This window comes from Pseudopodoces humilis, chromosome 22 (assembly GCF_049639895.1).
Source record: "Pseudopodoces humilis isolate 2021_Gansu_Grassland_sample_001 chromosome 22, ASM4963989v1, whole genome shotgun sequence".
Lineage (NCBI taxonomy): Eukaryota > Metazoa > Chordata > Aves > Passeriformes > Paridae > Pseudopodoces > Pseudopodoces humilis.
Window position 1 is genome coordinate 1,708,437 of NC_142221.1, and position 17,217 is coordinate 1,725,653.

A 17,217-nucleotide genomic window follows, 5' to 3' on the forward strand; every position below is an offset into this window, starting at 1 on the left:
GATGTAATTCCATTTTATTTTATTTTTAAATACTTTCTGGCTTACTAATCAAGCAGCAACCCACCCAGTTTTCCTCTTTTATTATTTTGTTAAACTCTGGCTTCAGGAGAGTTCAACAAACGTTCGTAGTAAATGGATATAATTTCCTAGTTAGCAAACCAGTCATTAAAGAATACCTCTGGTGTACATTATTACAATGATCAATCAATATCAAAGTACTGAGCAAAAAGAGAGGAAAGGAATTCACCAGGACAGCTAACTAAAATCTGGGAAAATAATGTTGATTAAGATGGATTTGAATGACTTCAACACCAAATCTGAGGCACTCTTTTTAACAAATTGTTTTCAGGCTTAATAATGTTTATACATACTACACTGCACACCTCTCAGGAATATTATTGTGAGTACAGTCAGCTTTTTTGCCGTGGCTTTTGCTCAGCATGACTGATTAAATGATTATTTCCATTTTTCTTTGAGCTGACAAAGATGACAGAAAGATTATATTCCTGTCGAGGGAAAGGGTGAGACAAATCCACGAGGACAAATTGCATTTATTGTGAATCAGATTACCTGCTTTGCTGGAATATTGTCTAGGAAAAACTGTTTGATGGTTTGGGTTCGTCCTCAGTTGTTATATCCCAGGCTTTCCGGCAGGTCCGAAGGATCCATTCATGCTCATCATTGTCTGAAAGGGAGAGAAAGAGAACATTAAATATCCCCGTGCCAGATCTGCTCTTTGCATCCCTGGGCTCCAAAACAAGTCATTTCTCCTTTGAAAAATAAATCCATTTTTTAGCTATTTGCATCTCTTAGAACACTTTGTTTGTTTGTTTGTTTTTTGCTGTTGTGTGGGAATTTGTCTAGGCAGGAGGAACTGGGTCTGTAGCAAGGACTGATTGTTCATCTGTTTGATAAGCTTAGCTTGGCTGAACCACGAGATTTACATGTAGAGATTTGAAATTTTGCCTTTTTGGGCAAAATGTGCAGGAGAAATGTTGAAACTATCAGAAATTAAGATAGGCATTTTTTAAACACTCTGGCTGGGCTGCTTGTCGGTTTATAAAAAGTGAAGGTAAAGAAAAATTTACAGTAAAATCCCAGGTTCTTGTCTTGCAGCTTTTCTTTCCATGCTGTTTTTGAGATGTATGTTGTGGCAGGTATTGATAAGCTGATGCAGTGGCTGAGAGATATTTTAGACCAACTCCTGTGTCCCTTGTTAGTATTCATGTCTGTCGTATTTATTCTGAGAGCATAATGACAGTGTGGAAAGAAAATAAAAGCAAAGACAATGTAGGAAAAAAAAACAACTGACCAGCAAAGTTTGAATAGTAATTTTCTGCATGATTTACAAAAAAATAGCTTGGTGAATGTTAAGTTGTGGCTTCTTAATTTCAGGGATTTAAATTGTCTTGTCTCCAGGAACTGTTCTGCAGCCTTTTCCTTTGTGTTTGTGTAGGAAAAAAAGAGATCTGTGTAGCAAACCAGGAAAAACAAACTTCAAAAAGCCTTGGGGGAAAAAAAAAAATCAAAATATTACTTCAACAATACCTGTATTTATTTTTATATAAATGAAATATATTCGAGATGCTTCTTGTGTTTACCACTGTCTTAACAAATTCATATTAGCTCCTTGTGATGTGTGTAAAAACCTAAATTTTGAGGGTTTGTGGCAGCCCTTGTGGGGTACAAATCCAGATGATTGGGAGGAGGATGGAGCCGAGGGGGTGTAACCCCAGTGCTGTGACCATCATTTATTCACCCTGCTGAGCACCCTGCCTAGGCAGGTCCAAAAAAATGGAGAAAGAAGAATGTTGCTTCTTTCAAAGAGTCAAATTTTCAGGAGATCAAATTTTCATGGAGATCTTTTGATTACAGAGTTGTACCTTTATGTTAAAGTGACAGAGGAGCATTTGAAATGCAAAAGATAGGAAAGTCCTGGGAGTAAAGTGTTAAGCTGAGAAGTTCCCAGAGGGGTATGTGACAAATTCTGATGCACAAGTCGTCAAGCTTGGGGATTAATCCTACTGATTGTGGTCCCTTGTGAATCAAGCTTTGCCTTTTCTTTTTTCTACCCTTTTTTTGTTTTTCGTGCTGCCCTCCCTTTCTGTCATTGCTGGCCAAGGGAGTCGTGCTGCTCACACCCTGCTCCATCCTGCTGGAGGGAGGAAAGGTGCCAAGGTGCTTGCTTTAATCACTGTAAAATAGTCATAATTTGGATAAAATAGCTAAGTTCAGCTCTTTCTGTGTTTTGCTGATCTCCTTTTTATTCCTTAGAGATCCACAGATCCATAACAAAATACCCTGTTAATGGCACATTTCTAATTCGGGTGTAAAGTAGGAGAAAATAGATGCTGAAAAAAATATGCTAAAAGGGAAATTAAAAACATGAGCACAGAATCTTGCTTAAAGACCTTGCAATCCTCACAGGCAGATTCTACCGAGGGCTGTAACAGGAATGCAAATGTGGTCCTTAAGCTTTCTTAAAAACAACATCCAAACCATAATCAATGTGCTGGCTTTTGTTCTAGGCACTAGGTGTTGCAGATGTGATCACCCAGCCTCGCCTGTGACAGATACTGTTCAGTCTCTGTGGCTCTGTGGTTTTAGCTGGAATTGCCTTAACTAAAAAAAAAAAAAAAAAAAAAAAAAAAAGAGTTTATCTGAGCTTGTAATAATTGCATGAAAAGGAAACTTTTGTCTCTGTCATGGTGAAGGAATAAGAAAACTTAGAGATGCTGTGCATCCTCGTGTCTGGCTGGTAGCTGGGCCCACCTGGCTCACCTGAGTGCTAGAAATAACCAGCCTGAATCTGTCTGAGCGTTTGGCAGCACTCACTCAGCTGAGCATCAAGGGTAGAAGCACAAAGAAAGGCAGATGTTAACTTGGCTTCACAGGTTTCCAACATACCCTTGGTTTGTCAGACTGTCTCCTTCTGTTCTCTGGGATTTCCTGGTCTCCTAGGAAAGCACCCAGGAGAAATCACTCCAAGGATCTTAGCCCTGCCAGACTGATTCCAAAATGTCTTGGTTTGTGCAGAGATCTGAGCCCTTGCAAATTAAATACGTGTTCATAAGTCCTGCTTAACCTGCAAGTAGTTTAACCAGATGTAAAAACTGAACAAGCAATGCAAATTTCAACTTTGTGTATGAAAAGGAAAAATAGATGTAATGACTCAACATGAAGTAAATCCCTAGGACTGCCATCCAGCCCAGAGTGATGTGCAGCTGGTCCTTGCCTAGGTAAGGGGAAATGAAAGAATTGATCCAGGATAGGAAGAAGAACCATAGCCCAGGGATGAGAATGGTTCCAGGACTGGCTATGGGAGAAGAGGCAGGGAAATATTAGAATGTAAAGAGTTAAGCTATGGTAAAACATACTTTTGCTACACTAAAGAAGACTGGTTGATAATTACTGTAGTTTTAGGGCTATTTGAATCAGTGCAGCTGCAACCTCTTCAGTAGTAACCCCTGAAACAAGACAAACTGGGTTTATTGTACTGAACAAGTCTTAAAGCTCCTCCCTGATTGTTAGTAATTGGCAGCAATGGACTTAACAGCCTCTTGACTACCCTTTTTACACTCTACCTGACTGTGCAGCTAACAATTTAAATCACAGATGCCGATCCTTCTTTGTGGCAGCTGCTTGTTAACTACACGTTCCTCTTTTTCTGCCACTGGCTGCCTCCATAACCCTGCAACACCAGGGTTAGATTGGAGAATCACATTTCATCAATATTTAAAATGGAATTAAACCTTGAGGTTTGATTAATGCTACCAGATAGTGAGTTGTAATTACTATTTTGCAAATTGCAATTGTTTGAATATGTTAATATGATTGTCTAAGCACATCTTCACCTTCAGAAGTAATTTTCCTTTTAAAAAAGATTTGAAAAAAATACAAACTCTTTAATCAGTGCTAAATTATCACCCTGTGCACAATTAGGTAGAATGTGGTTCTTCGTGTGGTGTGCTGAATTTTGTGTCAGCATATTTATCTTTAAAAGTTTATCCATTTTTAAAAATTTTCCTCAGTAGAATAAACAGTTACAGAACAGACTTTGCTGAAAGAGGACTAACCATGCTGGTGTTTGAAGGTAAAGGAAAAAAAGCTTTGTCTGAGCATTTCACTGCAATCTGGTGTATCCCTGTGCAGTTAGTAAAATGTTACCCAGTTATTTCTTCCAAAGTCAGTGAAATATTATCATTGTTATCGTGACATATTATTGGAACCTTGAAACTGAAACAGCAAAAGATCGTAATAGATGAGCTCTTGAATTATTTCCTTGTGTCTTAATCAAAAATGAGATCAGTTTCTAGCACCCACTAAATATATCTTGAGTAGTGTGGGTGAGATCCTCAGCCAGCCCACACTGGGACAGCTCTCTGTTATTTTTGGGATTAATTCAGGCTGTTTTCATTAAGCAGGCAGAGGCACACGGAGCCAACCCTGGCAGCCACCTGCAGAAGTGGCATCTGCCCACAATAGGTGATTAAGCAGGGGTACAAATCCTCCTGACCTCCTGTTGGACATGTCCACACAGCCAGGTCAGTCTGCAGAGTCTCTTTAGGTAAATAAGACCCAGCTAAAGCTGGTGGCTCTAATGTGTTCCTATATGTAGCCCAAAATTGGTTCTTCTCGCCAAATATTGCCTGGCAAGTTTCTGCCTTTGTTTTGGGGGGCTTTAGGGGAAGTCCCAAATGTCAGCGAAGTCCAAGCAGGTGTCACAACCACTGTTAAGTGTATTCCACAGTGAGCTCAAACTGCAGCCCACTTAAATCAGTGATTTCTGCTCTCTGCAAAATGAAACCACTTGCCTCAATGTTCAGGCTAAAAGTAGTGGCAGAAGAGATTTCCCCAAATACCACACTCCAGATTTATCTCTCAACTGGGATTAGAAACAGCTGAAAATTCAGGGTGGCCTTGCTTCAGGGTGCTTCCAAGGGATGACATGAAAACACACTGTAATTTAGGTGCGTTTAATCTTGCTATATTAAATGCATATTGCAAAGTTTAGAATTATTTGCTTCTAACTATCGTGTTTCTGCGTTGCTTATGGAAACCTCAGCTGTGAGCGACTTCTGAGGACTCTGCATGCTTAGGTGCCTGCCATGGCACACAGCTGAGACTGACAGCACTGGCAGTATTGCCATGGAGGCTTCTCTTAACTATTGCTTTCCCAGGAAACCACCTGGAAGTTTGCTGAAATTAGAATAGCAAGTGTGAAGATGACATTGTTCACCTTGAAAAGCTTGTGTGACTGTGTTAGGTCTCTGTAGCTGTATGTGTTCCTGATGTCTCAGTGGCTGTGGCTGTGCTGGAGGCCCTGTGCACTCCAAAAATCAGATCCCAGGGGCAATCCGGGACCTGATGTGAGAGGTGTCATCCCTTTGTGAGCTCTGTTGGAGCCCAGGAGGGGAGCTGGTGTCCCTGGGATGTGGCACCACCAGGGCAGGGAGCACTCGGAGCCCTGGCACAGCCGAGGCCCAGCCCTGCCCAGAGCTTTCCATGCCCATGGTTTGGAAGGGTGTGTTCCCAGCAGACCATCCTCCAGCAGCAGCTGAGCTTCCTCTCCGTTTGCACAGGGCCAAGCACACGCAGCCCATTGTAAACAACAATATCACTGAATTCTTTCACATCCCTGGCTCCTCCCAGCACCCGCAGCGCCGTTTATCATGTTCTTCCACTGCACAATCACAATGACATGTGATAGCATCTCAGCCATGGGTTCTGCCTGGCACACCCCTTCCACTTCCACTGCCCCCTCCGGGTCCCTACCACCCCTTTCCTTACTGCACCTGACCCCACCAACATCAAGGCTGGCAAGAAAATGGAAAATATGTTTTCAATTAACCTTTGCTTCCACCCACAAATTCTCACCCTTCCATTCTCTTTTAATTACTGTCATTCCAAAATGGCCCCCAAATGAACTTTCCATCATCTCTTGTGAAAGTTGTTTTCACATGAGCTGTATATTGAATCTAAGTGCCTATAAGGCTTGTGTGTAACCTATTTAATGGATTCACAATGGGATGGTTAGCACCCAAACAAAGGTGTTATTCTTGGCATGCCCCTCTTTGGAACTGAAACTTCCACAGTTTTCAAAAAGATAAGGCCAGGAAACCAGAAGGAACAATATATCTGCAAAAGCTATAGCTACTGAAATTACTGTAGTAACTTACATCATGATGCAAATGTTAATAATGTCACTGCTGGCTATAGCCTGGAATATAAATTATGTTGGTTCATAATCTATTTTGCTTTGAGGATGATTCAGATTAAAACATAGAAGCCAAATTTAATCTAAAAATGTTCTTGATTGCTCTGATGAGGAGTGTCCAAGTGTCTGTGTCTGTCACCTGAGCAGACTTTGACACTGTGAAAGACATATGTATGAATTTTGCAATGGCATGCAAAATGTGCTTGATCTTCACACATTTCTATAGAAAAAATACAAAAAGAGCATATGATGGGTAGGCAAATTGGCCCAACATTTAAAAAAGTGTTTAGGGTACAGTAAGGAAAAAAAACCCAAACAGGTAAGAAAACCTTCCCAAATTCTCATAGGAGTCTGGGATCTTAATTTTAAATGAAGTGGACTCAATTTCTCTCTGCCATCTTCACTGCTCAGCCATTTGCCTTGCCCACTCAGCAGTCCCACTGTGATACTTGCCAGGGTTCTGCCTCTCGTCCTCCTGAGATTTGGCTCCTCAATTAATTTATCTGTTAAGCATTGGGGACTACTTAGATCCAGTGCTCTGATATGGGGACAAAAGCTATCTAACTAAAAAATAGGAAGAGGTTGTTAAGTGAAACTTTAGAGATCCAGATCAAAGAGTTATAATACAATTTCTGAGCTGCTGCTGGATGTAATATTTTTCAAAGCTTTTGACTACCACAGAGTCTGGAAAGGAAGTACCAGGAAACTGGAATTGTATCAATGTAGCTAAAAACCTATGTCCTGGAACTAGAAGTAAGGGAAAAAAGTATGTGGGAGATGGAGGAGACAAGACCAGAAGGTGAATTTGTAGGTAGCTCTGTAGAGCCTTGTGGGCAAAGAGAAGAAGCTGAATGCCATGGCAGAGAGAGGAAAATATTTTTTGCAGTGGTATTTTGGAGGACTATGAATCAAAGAGGCCAGGAAGAGGAATTAGCAGTAAAAAAGACAAGTACTCCAGCTGTTGCAAGAAAAGCAAGGGCTACTCGCATTCATTACTTGTGTAAATGGAGAGCAGTATTGGCTCTCTGCTTTACAACTCTGCTTTCAGAAATAAGTTTGTCAGCCAAAGTAAAGAGAAAAAGATCAATGGATTGCAATAAACGGCATTTAACATAAAAATGAGTAAAATTTACAATCCAGTTAACTTGTTAAATGTTACAAAATCAGCAAACAATAGACACAATTTGTTTTGTTCAGAGCCCAGAGGTAGAGACCAAATCTTCTAAACTAATTTCTGCAAAAGCTGGGGTTTTTTTCCAAACAGGTCTGGATCCTATTCGTTGTAGAATATACTGATTACCAACTATTTTTAAGAGCTTTACACAAACATTATTTCTTTTGTTGTGTGAAATGCAGAATCAGCCATCTGGCAAATGCCCCAGAGCTAAAATCTTTTACATGACATATAATTCAAAATGATTAAATATACAACAGAAAATAGCTATAGCATTGCACTTAAAATAGCATGAACTTTTACTGCCGATCAAAACTGATTTCTTTAGCCTAACAAGTATCCAAAGAACAATTATTTGAAGAGCTTTTAAGAGTTTCAATATGTAGGAACTAAACCTCATCTAAATTCAGTATCTTAAGTCAAATAAAAAAGAAACAAATGTACAAAAGATTGAATGGTCCTGCCTTATAAGTAGACATTTAAATCTATGGGAAGCTAAATTCATTCGAACAAAAATACTATATTCCCTCTGTATGTGTATTGCTGGGGCTTTCCTCTCCTTGCTTGGGGCATCTGCCAAAACAACTCGTACATTCTTAGGCAATGACTAGGGGACTAGCCTGGAATCAGGCTGTTCATCCACTCCCTCCATCATCAGAATGGGCAATTTCAAAGAAGAACAGGGAATAAAGCTCTGTGCAAGATCCCTCAATGCAGTCAATCTTTTTTCCTGCACCACAGTCAACTCGAAGTTAAATTTGCTGTCTTTTTTCCAGAAATACTCCAGGCCTGAAAAATTGCCAGGTCCTCATCCCACACCCAGTTCTCCAGTAGTTTCTGAGAAAGAGCACGCAAACATCTGCATGTATTTGGGGTACATGGGGGTAGGTATAGAAATATTACCCTGAGCGATTATTGAGTGGTTATGGCTGTTTCTCAACTGCATTTTTCAGACAAGTCAAAGTCTACATTTCCCAAAAAAGCACTTGGTGCAAGTCAGGTCTGAGTTGTGAGGGGAAAAAAAAAGTCCAAATGTAGGAGATTTTTCTCATGGATTTGTGTACTTGGAAAAACCTGAAATGGTTGAACACATCGTTGCCGACTGTCCAAAATATCTGTGCCTCTTAGTTCTTTCAGACCAAGAACGAGAGCCTCCATGCCAAGGTAACAACGTGAGGAAAATGTAAGTTTGTGATTATTAAGGCTCAGAATTAAAATGGCTTTGCCCCCTCGCCTGGGGAGTCGGGCCAGCCTCATGACCAAGGAACCTCAGACGTTCTAACCCCAGACTTCTCTAAACTATACAAAAATAATGTTCTTGAATCTTGACCTTTTCAGCTCATAATGATTCCTGAAGCAGCAGGATTTTTCCTGCTGCTTTTCACAAGACTTTCAGGCTTGTAGAAATGCTGATTGCAGGCTGGCTTGGGACTGCAGCAACACCAAACCCCCTCTTAATAACATGCTTGTCCTGGTCTTCTGGGCCTAATCCTGCTCTTAATTCACTTCCCTGACTGAGCTCTCAGTGAAAAGGCAGATTTTGTGTCTTTCTGCTTTTGATTTATAGGAAGAGGTATAAATATATTTCAGGTAATATTGACTGCACTACATGAAGCTCCCCTATGCACCTACTAATTAAACCTGAATTCTCATATCAGAACAAGGAAAAGCATGTTTTATATTATTTAACTCATCCTTGTGAAAACCACAGGAGTAACAAGGCAATTTTCATCAGAAATATCTTTGCTTTTCATCAAGACAGGTGACCCAGGCAATCTCCTGACATCTTTTCCATCTCAGTATAAAAATTTCCTGGTTTTGATGGTACTTTCTCTTTGAAAGTTATGGGCTTTTCTGATAGAGGACCTAAAACCTGACTGTCACAGCTCTTCTTGTACCTCCCTGCTTTGCATTAAAAATAACATCTTGTAATTTTTACTTTTCGCTGAAAAACTGGGAAATCTTCCGATCTTTCTATTGACCAAACTCTGTTACAAAGGTGCCAGGAGTCCTATTTCTGGGAAAAAAAAGAAAAGAGGAATACTCCTGGTGAAACAGGAGCCTCGTCCCGGTATTTATTAAAAATAAACAACATATCTTCTTACAAATGAGCCTTCCCATTCTTATTTATGTGCTCAATTTTGCGTACTTCACAACACTGGAAAAAAAGAAAAGCTTGAAGAACACATGGAGAATCAAGAGAAATTTGAGCATCCCCAAGGAAACAGAGGTTTAGGGACGGAGCAATAACTGCAAGGCTGTAATGAGAATTTGGAAAACTTTGCTAGATAAAAACATGTAACAAAGCTGTTGCTGTCATTTCATTCCCTGGGCCTGATTATGTTTGCACGATGGGCCTTTGCACTGCTCTAGCAGCGAGAGCTCTCTGAGTAAATGAGTATCAGACCTCCGAGCTAGCGAAGCTCAGGGCTTGCCAGACTCCTCAGCAGTCTCTGCGGTGCTTGACCTCCTCTCATCTCCACAGAGAAGTGCTGGAAGCAAACTCAGGAGTTTCAAATGGCAGCTGCTCTCCCCTGCTGTGGAATTGTACCTGGGTGCTGCCAGGCTGGAGCCAAGGCCGTGCCACGGCTCAGGGATTCCTCGCTCTCTTCCACAAACAGCCGAGAAAGAATTAGGAATTGCTTCATAATAGGGCTGAGGTGAAAGGTGAGGACTGGAGTATTCTGAAGCCTGCTGCCAGGGCTGAGGAAGATAGTGTCATTTTGGTAAACCTGTCAAGCTGTTGTAAGAACTTCCTGAATGCTTCCTACCATCTGCTTTTGATGCTTTCAAGACTTGGCTGGAAGCCTGGAGGTTTTCCTGCTCTTTCCTGCCCAACCTATAATGGAGTAATTCTGGATCTGTTCCCTGTCATCTCAGCCTCTTCCTCAGTTTCTTCTGCTTACAGCTGGGTTTTTTTTTTTTAATTTTTTTTTTTTCTCTTTACTTCAGTGGCCTTGTGCCCTGAATCATCTCTCCTGGGGCGGCAAGAGTTCCTCTGATGTTGAACAAGTGCCGGGTTTTTCAATTGTGTTCATGTTCTTGAGAGGAAGGGTCTGGCCTACATGACACATTCCTTCTTCACACTCACATCAACAACTTTAACTTTGTGTCCAGGCCCTGGCTGGAAGAGCCACACAAAGCCCATCTCCACAGCTCTGTCAGGCCGCACGCTGTGCCGGGCTGTTGGGCCAATATTGATTGATATAATTTGTAGGGTTTGAGATAAATGTCATAAAGGACAATGAGTTCAAAGAACAGATTAAAAAACAATAAATTGAATTCCAAGGCGTTCCCTCCTGTACTAATCTGTGTAGGTTCCTGTGTTTTTGGAAAGCATGTTGCTTATCTTCCTCATCAGTAGGCCCACTGCATTCCAGTATTTTGGATCAATGCCACTTGTAATAATCTAGATCAGTTTTTATTCAACGTTTATAAAACAGGCCATGTATCACAGGGTATATTTTATAGCAGATGGTATCTCCAATTCATTTAACCCCCCCCCCACTTCCCTCCTCCAATATCACAGTGCACACTCACAAAAGCTCTTGAAAGTAGAGCAGAGCAGAATTTTTTTACAACAAATAGTAAATTTGCTGAAAAACGGAGTTTCCAAGCAACAAAATTGTTAAACTGTAGCACACTGAAAATGAAATGTTCTGTTTCCTAGAAAAAAAAGAGGTTTTGCAATTTGGACATTTGAGGGGGAAGAAGAAATCCAAAAAGCAGGGTAGGTGGTTTCTTTCAGAAATCAGTTTCATTTTAAAACCCTCTGCACTGAAAAGGTGATAAACACAACTTTAAGCAGCCAGAACACAAAGTAGGTTTTTTTTCAGGTCAGATTACATTTTTTTAGTTATCCCAGTGTCAACTGTTTGGGAATCTTCTATGGCTTTTAATTTGAAAAGTTTCTCTTTTGGCTTGGTGAGAACTAATTTTCCCCAAGGCTTATTAATTTGAGGGTTTAGCCATGTAGAGCCAGGCTCTACTCCAAACACAGCTCTCCAAGGTGAAGATTTCCTGTTCAGGAAGGTAAGACCCAGACTCATTTTAAGAAACTGTACTATTCCAACATGTAGAGATAAGCACATGCTTAAGCACTTTGCTGGTTCTCAACACGGAGCTTTCCAGCTTTCAGGATCAGTGATGTGCCCCTCACAACCACTCCCTTGCTTGAGATCATGACAGAAGAGACTGAAGATTTTTCTGAGATTAACATACCAAAAGGTAATAAAATATATTTATCCATATGTGCTTGGGAATACTTCATTGTAATTTTGCAAAATATGATTTGTACAGCTCTGGGGATACATAAATCATTGATAAAATAAATAAGTTAAAGGTATTTTAGCTCAGTGATAATAGAACCAAGTCATGGAGTTGTTTATATTTTGGCTTTAATCAGGCAACCTAGAAGATAAGAGAAATAAACTCTTCTTAGTTTACCTTGCAGAAGAAGTTAAATCATACCTGTATTTCTCAGAAACTTGCATTTGTAGTCAACAACTACTCTGGTTTTGGGGTTATAGAATCCATCCCCAGTGTCATAACAACCTTCTGGGATTATTTTGGGAGGATCCAGATTTGTAAGTTGAGGAATGCCTGAAGGGGAAAAACAAGGTTTGATTTTTTTTTTTTTTAATTTATGCCTTTGATCAAGATAACTTACATACATCTCCATGGCCTTTGCTATAAAAACAACCCAGTTACCTCACAGTAAATTCTGTAAAACATTTCATCAATTTTGCACATAAGGAAAATGAAAATGGAAAAATGCACACGCAAGACTGTGTGATAAAAAGTGATCACTTTGGTTTCCTCTTTCACAGTCCTGTGATTCAGCCCATCAAGTTAACATTACAAGTCCAACCCTAAAATCCAAAATGGGGCCAGGAGAGATTCGCTGGCTTCACAGAACTCCATGTCATCACTAAAATATTCTCTGTATTGTGTGTATTATGTTACAGACTTTACTCACTTTTTTTCCTTATAAACCCATCTTTTGCCTACGATAAATAGCAACGTTACAAAATCCTTTATCAAAAACACAGACTGAACACAAAGGTCTGTTTCGGTATCTACTAAAAAGCTACGTGAGGCAGATGTTTGAAACTTCGTTCAGCATCCTGGATGCAAACTAATTGCTTTTGCTCAACTTCTGTGTATCAAAAGCACCCTGCTGATGCAGTGATGGTGAAAGGTACAAAAGGGTTAATCAGGATGTCAAAAGCTGTGGATAATAAAGCCCTGTCCTGCAGGTCATCGCTCTGAGAGATTCGCTGTGGATGCAGAGCTGCATCCCAGGCTCTGCTGGTGGAAGGTGGTGTCCACATTCTTCTGGCAGCATTGTAGGGTTGTATGAAATTAGCCAGAGCATTTCTGCTCCATGTTACTCATGTAGATGAATTAATCTTTCTTAAGCAAAGTTGTTAGTTTAATTCCTTCCAGACTCTCAGGATCGCAAACGCAATTTAGTACCTGGTGGTTTAAAACCAGAACAGATTTCTGTATAAAATCTTCTGTCGTAGCCATCGCAGTAACGCCATTTTTCCTCGTCATATTCGAGACCATCTGCAAAAGTGTATTTCCCCTGCAAAACACGTTTGAGTGCAGAGTTAATAAACATGATGGATGGACGGAACACCAAGGCCAGGTTGCACCGGCAGGGCCAGCGCGGCTCCGCTCGGCTTTCGTCGGGAATCCTGCCCGTGGTGCCCGGCCGCCAGCAGCCTCCCCCCACCCCGAGGGCTCAAACACCGGCTTGGCTCGGAAATCCACGTATTTCACCTCCAAACCTCCCTGGCGGCGGGGCCTCTGCCAGCGGAGCCCCCTCGGGGTGAAGAGCCGGCTGTACCTGCGTGGGCACCCCGCGGATCCAGAGCGCCCGCTGTCCGCCGCCCCTGGGGCGCTGCAGCTCGCCCTTCCCGTGGAACATCCCGTCCCACAGCGAGCCCCGGTACTCGGCGCCCGACGGCAGCGTGTAGCGGCCGAACCCTTCCATCCTGAAAGAGATGGAGGGGGTGGATGGTGGCAGCCCCGCGTCCCCCGGTGCCCCACCAGCCCACCTTGCCCCCACGGCTCACCCGCAAAGCCCGCGACTCCCCTGCCCTCCGTGCACCCCCTTGGCTGCCCCGTCGGGCCTCCCGGTCCCACGTGTCCCCTGCGAACCCCGCTGCGCCCTCTGTGTCCCCGTGCTCCTCTCTGCCCTTTCCCGGACCCTCCGCTTCCAGCCGTCCCCAGCACCCCCCGTGCTCCTTCCCGGTGCCCCCGTTGTCCCCCGGCCCCACCTGCCGCGCATGATGCCCCCCAGGTACCGGTCCCCCGCCAGCTCCATGGCGGCTCCGACGGCGCGTCCCGGTCACCGCGGCAACGGCCCAGCCCCGCCCCCGCCCCCCGGCCTGGCCCCGCCCCCCGCGCGGCGCGTGCGCGGGGCGGGGCGGGCGCTGAGGGCGCTCAAGGAGAGCCGCCATGCCCGGGGTGCTGCGGGTGCCCCCGCTCGAGGAGCTCGATGTGCAGGAGGTGAGTGCGTGAGGGCCGGCGGGACCTTCCCCGCCCTGCTCTTCCTTCCCCGCCCGCCCTCACGGCCGCTGTGCCCCGCCGCAGGTGGCGGTGAGCTCCTCCGTGCTGAAGGCCGCGGCGCACCACTACGGCTCGCAGTGCGACCGGCCCAACAAGGAGTTCATGCTGTGCCGCTGGGAGGAGAAGGACCCGCGCAAGTGCCTGAGGGAGGGCCGGCAGGTGAACCAGTGCGCCCTCGACTTCTTCAGGTGAGCGGCCCCCGGCCGGGAGGTGCCGCCGCAGCCCCACGGGCCTGGAGGTGACGGTGCTGCGGGCCCGTGCCCGGCTGTGTCATTCGAGCGCTGGCGGTCACTCGTTCCAGCGGAGCACCTCTGCTGTGGAGACAGGCTGCGAGAGCTGCGGCTCTTCAGCCTCGGGAAGAGAAGGCTCTGGGGTGATCTTAGTGCTGATACTTTCGGTAGCAGCAGGGGCTACAAGAGAGCTGGAGAGGGACTTCTGACAAGGGTATGATGTGACAGAACAAGGCGGCATGGCTTCACACTGACAGAGGGCAGGTTTAGATTAGGTATTAGGAAGAAATGTGAGGGTGGTGAGGCCCTGGCACAGGTTGCCCAGAGAAGCTATGCCTGCCCCATCCCTAGAAGTGTCCAAGGCCAGGTTGAATGTGGCTTGGAGCAATCTGGGATAGTGGAAGTTGTCCCCTGTCCATGGCAGGGTGTGGAATGAGATGAAATTAAAGGTTCCTGCTAGCCCAAACTATTCTGTAGTTCCAATTAAAAATGCTGCTGCCATCACCGCCTTCAAAACTTTTATACTTGCTTCTTAAACTTCAGCTCCTGGGGATAGAGCCCATGTGTTTTGTCTTGCTTATTTATACATGAATTTATCCTGTCACTTGAAGCTCTTTTGCCTTTGCTCCAGAGCAAACGGCCTGCGGTTTTTGTTGGGAACTCAGGGCAGTGATGTGAGGCTGCTGCACCTTGCAGCTGTGTGATGAACTCCAGGAAACCAGCCTGAGCATTGCATTGTCTGTCCTCCCTGTCTCACAGGTGAACTACTGAGAAAGCTTGAGCAGGTGCACCACCTGCCTCTCCTGACCAAAAATGTAGATCCAAGGCATGTGCCAGAACTGTTTGTAAAGGACCTAATTTAATTATCTCAAGGCATGTCCGCTTCCAGTGTAGCAACTAAAACCTCTGTTCTAAGCATGGCTTTTTGAGCTTTAGACACAAAATTATTTGGAAGTGTTAGAGCACCATATAATGTAACTAAATTATTTGGCAAAACAAAGATGTCCTGTGGAGGAGCTGTGAGCATCTACCCAGCAAAAATTTTCTCCACATATCAATTAAGTCATTACTGTCATTAATTGTAGCTGCAGCCATGGAAATTTCACAGGTATTTGTATCAAATACTGACTTGACTTAAGGTTTAGATGTTCCTGAGAACTTAAAGCTGCAAAACCCACTTTATCCCGAGCTGAGGTCGGAATGAGAAGAGCTCTGAGTGGTGCTTGCTGAGGGGTTTGTGCCTGTGGTGTCCCCAGGAGCATCCGGACGCACTGCGCCGAGCCCTTCACCGCGTACTGGACGTGCATCGACTACACCAACCAGCAGGAGCTGCGCCGCTGCCGCAAGCAGCAGGCGGCCTTCGACTCCTGCGTGCTGGACAAGCTGGGCTGGGTGAGGCCCGACCTGGGAGACCTCTCCAAGGTAACTTCTTATCGTTTTGGGCAGACAAGTGGATCCTGCTCTTCGTCCTCTATGCATGTTTTGTCCAGAGCAGGTCTCCAGCATCTCTTGGCCTGATGGTGATTTGTGAACCCAGTGCTGGAAGTTTGTGGGATAACAGAAGTCAAGGCCGGCAGCATTTTTCAGGGTTGCTTTTCCAGAAGATTTGTGCTTTTCTTAGACAACTAAATTCTTGCTTTTTGCTTTTCCTGGTGTAGAGGCTTCTCCTTTAGGAATGAAGCTCATGCTCACATGGAGCTACTCTAGTTGTGATGAAACACCCATCCCTTCTCTTAGAAGTATTGAGGGGCTCTCATCAGCTGAACAATGTGTCCTTACTATTGTTTGGTTCTTCTTGGCAGTTCTTCCTTGAAGTTCTGACTCAACCTGGCTATTAAGTGCTGTGAGAAGTTGTGTCACTTCTTTGCATTTCTTTCCAGGTTACGAAGGTGAAGACAGACCGTCCTCTGCCTGAGAATGCGTATCACTCTAGACCCAGACCAGAGCCAAACCCACCCACTGAAGGGGAGCTGAAGCCCTCTCCCTTTGGCAGCAGGCTCTTTTTCTGGTCCTGGTGAAGTGGGCAGGCTGTGCAGTACTCAAGTGCAGAGATGTGGCACTTGCACATGTAAATTGCGTGGTGTGTGCTGGGTATTACTAATAATTAAAGAGCCCCAAACCATTGCATGGCTGAGCAGAGTTCTTTAAACTCATAGCAACGAGAACAATACATTTCCCTGTTTTGCTCAGAGCTCTCTGCAGTCACACAGCCCTTGGGACCCTCTGGGCACCAGTAACGTCAGATGGTGATTACCAGGATTGTCTGTGATGTGTGCAAACGTAGTTCCAGTCTTTGACTGCTGTCCCATCAATCACAAACTGGTGTGAGACTTGATTTACTTTCTGAGAACATTGCCTCATGGATCAAGGAAACTCTGGGAACAAACAAGTCATTAATGTCTTCCCTTAGTCTTGCAACTGATAATTGTGCATTCTTTCCAAGGAACTCCTGTAGAGGTTTAACCTAAAATCTGTCTTGGAGCAAGGGGTTAGTGGAATCTGGCATTTGCTAGGTATGGGGGCAATGCTGTTTCTGCCATAAAGATCCCTGTTGTGCTTCTCAGCTGCTCACACAACATTGGTCAGGGACCTCCAGTTTTCGGACTGTTCTATTGGGGGAACACAAGCTACTTTATCAGAAAAATTATATTAAATTTTCAACACTTTCCAGGAAAAACTTCCCCCTAAAGGACCTTGTGCCTCATTAAGCAGTGTAGGAAAGAAGCTTGTATTCTGTCTCAAGGCCCTGACTTAAAGGGTTTGGGGAAAATCCTTCCCAATTTTGCACTGTGGTGTTTTTTTTTTGGTAGAGGAGTTAGTGAGCTTTTTAAAATTTGTCTTTTCTACACTATTTGGAAGTCATGTTTTTCATAGGAGATAGATCTAGTCTTTCATTCACCTCCACCTAATAGCAAAAACCTTTTTTTAAAAGTCAGTAAAAAGCCAGTGAACTTGTTTTTCTGAAGCAACATGCAGTTTAACTTGCTCTGGGTGAGATTGTCTCACCTGAACCATGG

At 43.9% G+C, this 17,217-nt stretch overlaps 2 protein-coding genes across 2 annotated transcripts; one reads left to right on the plus strand and one right to left on the minus strand.

Annotated features, from left to right (window-relative positions):
- Positions 1–86: 86 nt before the first annotated feature.
- Positions 87–13,743, minus strand: MORN5 (MORN repeat containing 5). The gene is made up of 5 exons (XM_088065823.1): positions 13,679–13,743; positions 13,246–13,393; positions 12,870–12,981; positions 11,862–11,993; positions 87–685 (listed from the first exon to the last, which is right to left on the minus strand). Exons 1-5 carry the CDS (start codon positions 13,723–13,725, stop codon positions 591–593), a joined length of 534 nt encoding a protein of 177 aa, XP_087921949.1. The 5' UTR covers positions 13,726–13,743; the 3' UTR covers positions 87–590.
- Positions 13,744–13,802: 59 nt separating this feature from the next.
- On the plus strand, positions 13,803–16,327 carry NDUFA8 (NADH:ubiquinone oxidoreductase subunit A8). The gene is made up of 4 exons (XM_005529182.3): positions 13,803–13,910; positions 13,995–14,158; positions 15,457–15,622; positions 16,081–16,327. The coding sequence occupies exons 1-4, from the start codon at positions 13,860–13,862 to the stop codon at positions 16,216–16,218; spliced, it is 519 nt and encodes a 172-aa protein (XP_005529239.1). The 5' UTR covers positions 13,803–13,859; the 3' UTR covers positions 16,219–16,327.
- Positions 16,328–17,217: the final 890 nt, after the last annotated feature.

Coding starts and splice junctions, on each gene's coding strand:
- MORN5 (XM_088065823.1), bottom strand. CDS start 13,725: ATGGAGCTGGCGGGGGACCGGTACCTGGGGGGCATCATGCGCGGCAG. Junction 12,982..13,245: donor TCCGCGGGGTGCCCACGCAG/GTACAGCCGGCT, acceptor CGTGTTTTGCAG/GGGAAATACACTTTTGCAGA. Junction 11,994..12,869: donor TTCTGGTTTTAAACCACCAG/GTACTAAATTGC, acceptor TTTCCCCTTCAG/GCATTCCTCAACTTACAAAT.
- NDUFA8 (XM_005529182.3), top strand. CDS start 13,860: ATGCCCGGGGTGCTGCGGGTGCCCCCGCTCGAGGAGCTCGATGTGCAG. Junction 14,159..15,456: donor TGCGCCCTCGACTTCTTCAG/GTGAGCGGCCCC, acceptor TGGTGTCCCCAG/GAGCATCCGGACGCACTGCG. Junction 15,623..16,080: donor ACCTGGGAGACCTCTCCAAG/GTAACTTCTTAT, acceptor ATTTCTTTCCAG/GTTACGAAGGTGAAGACAGA.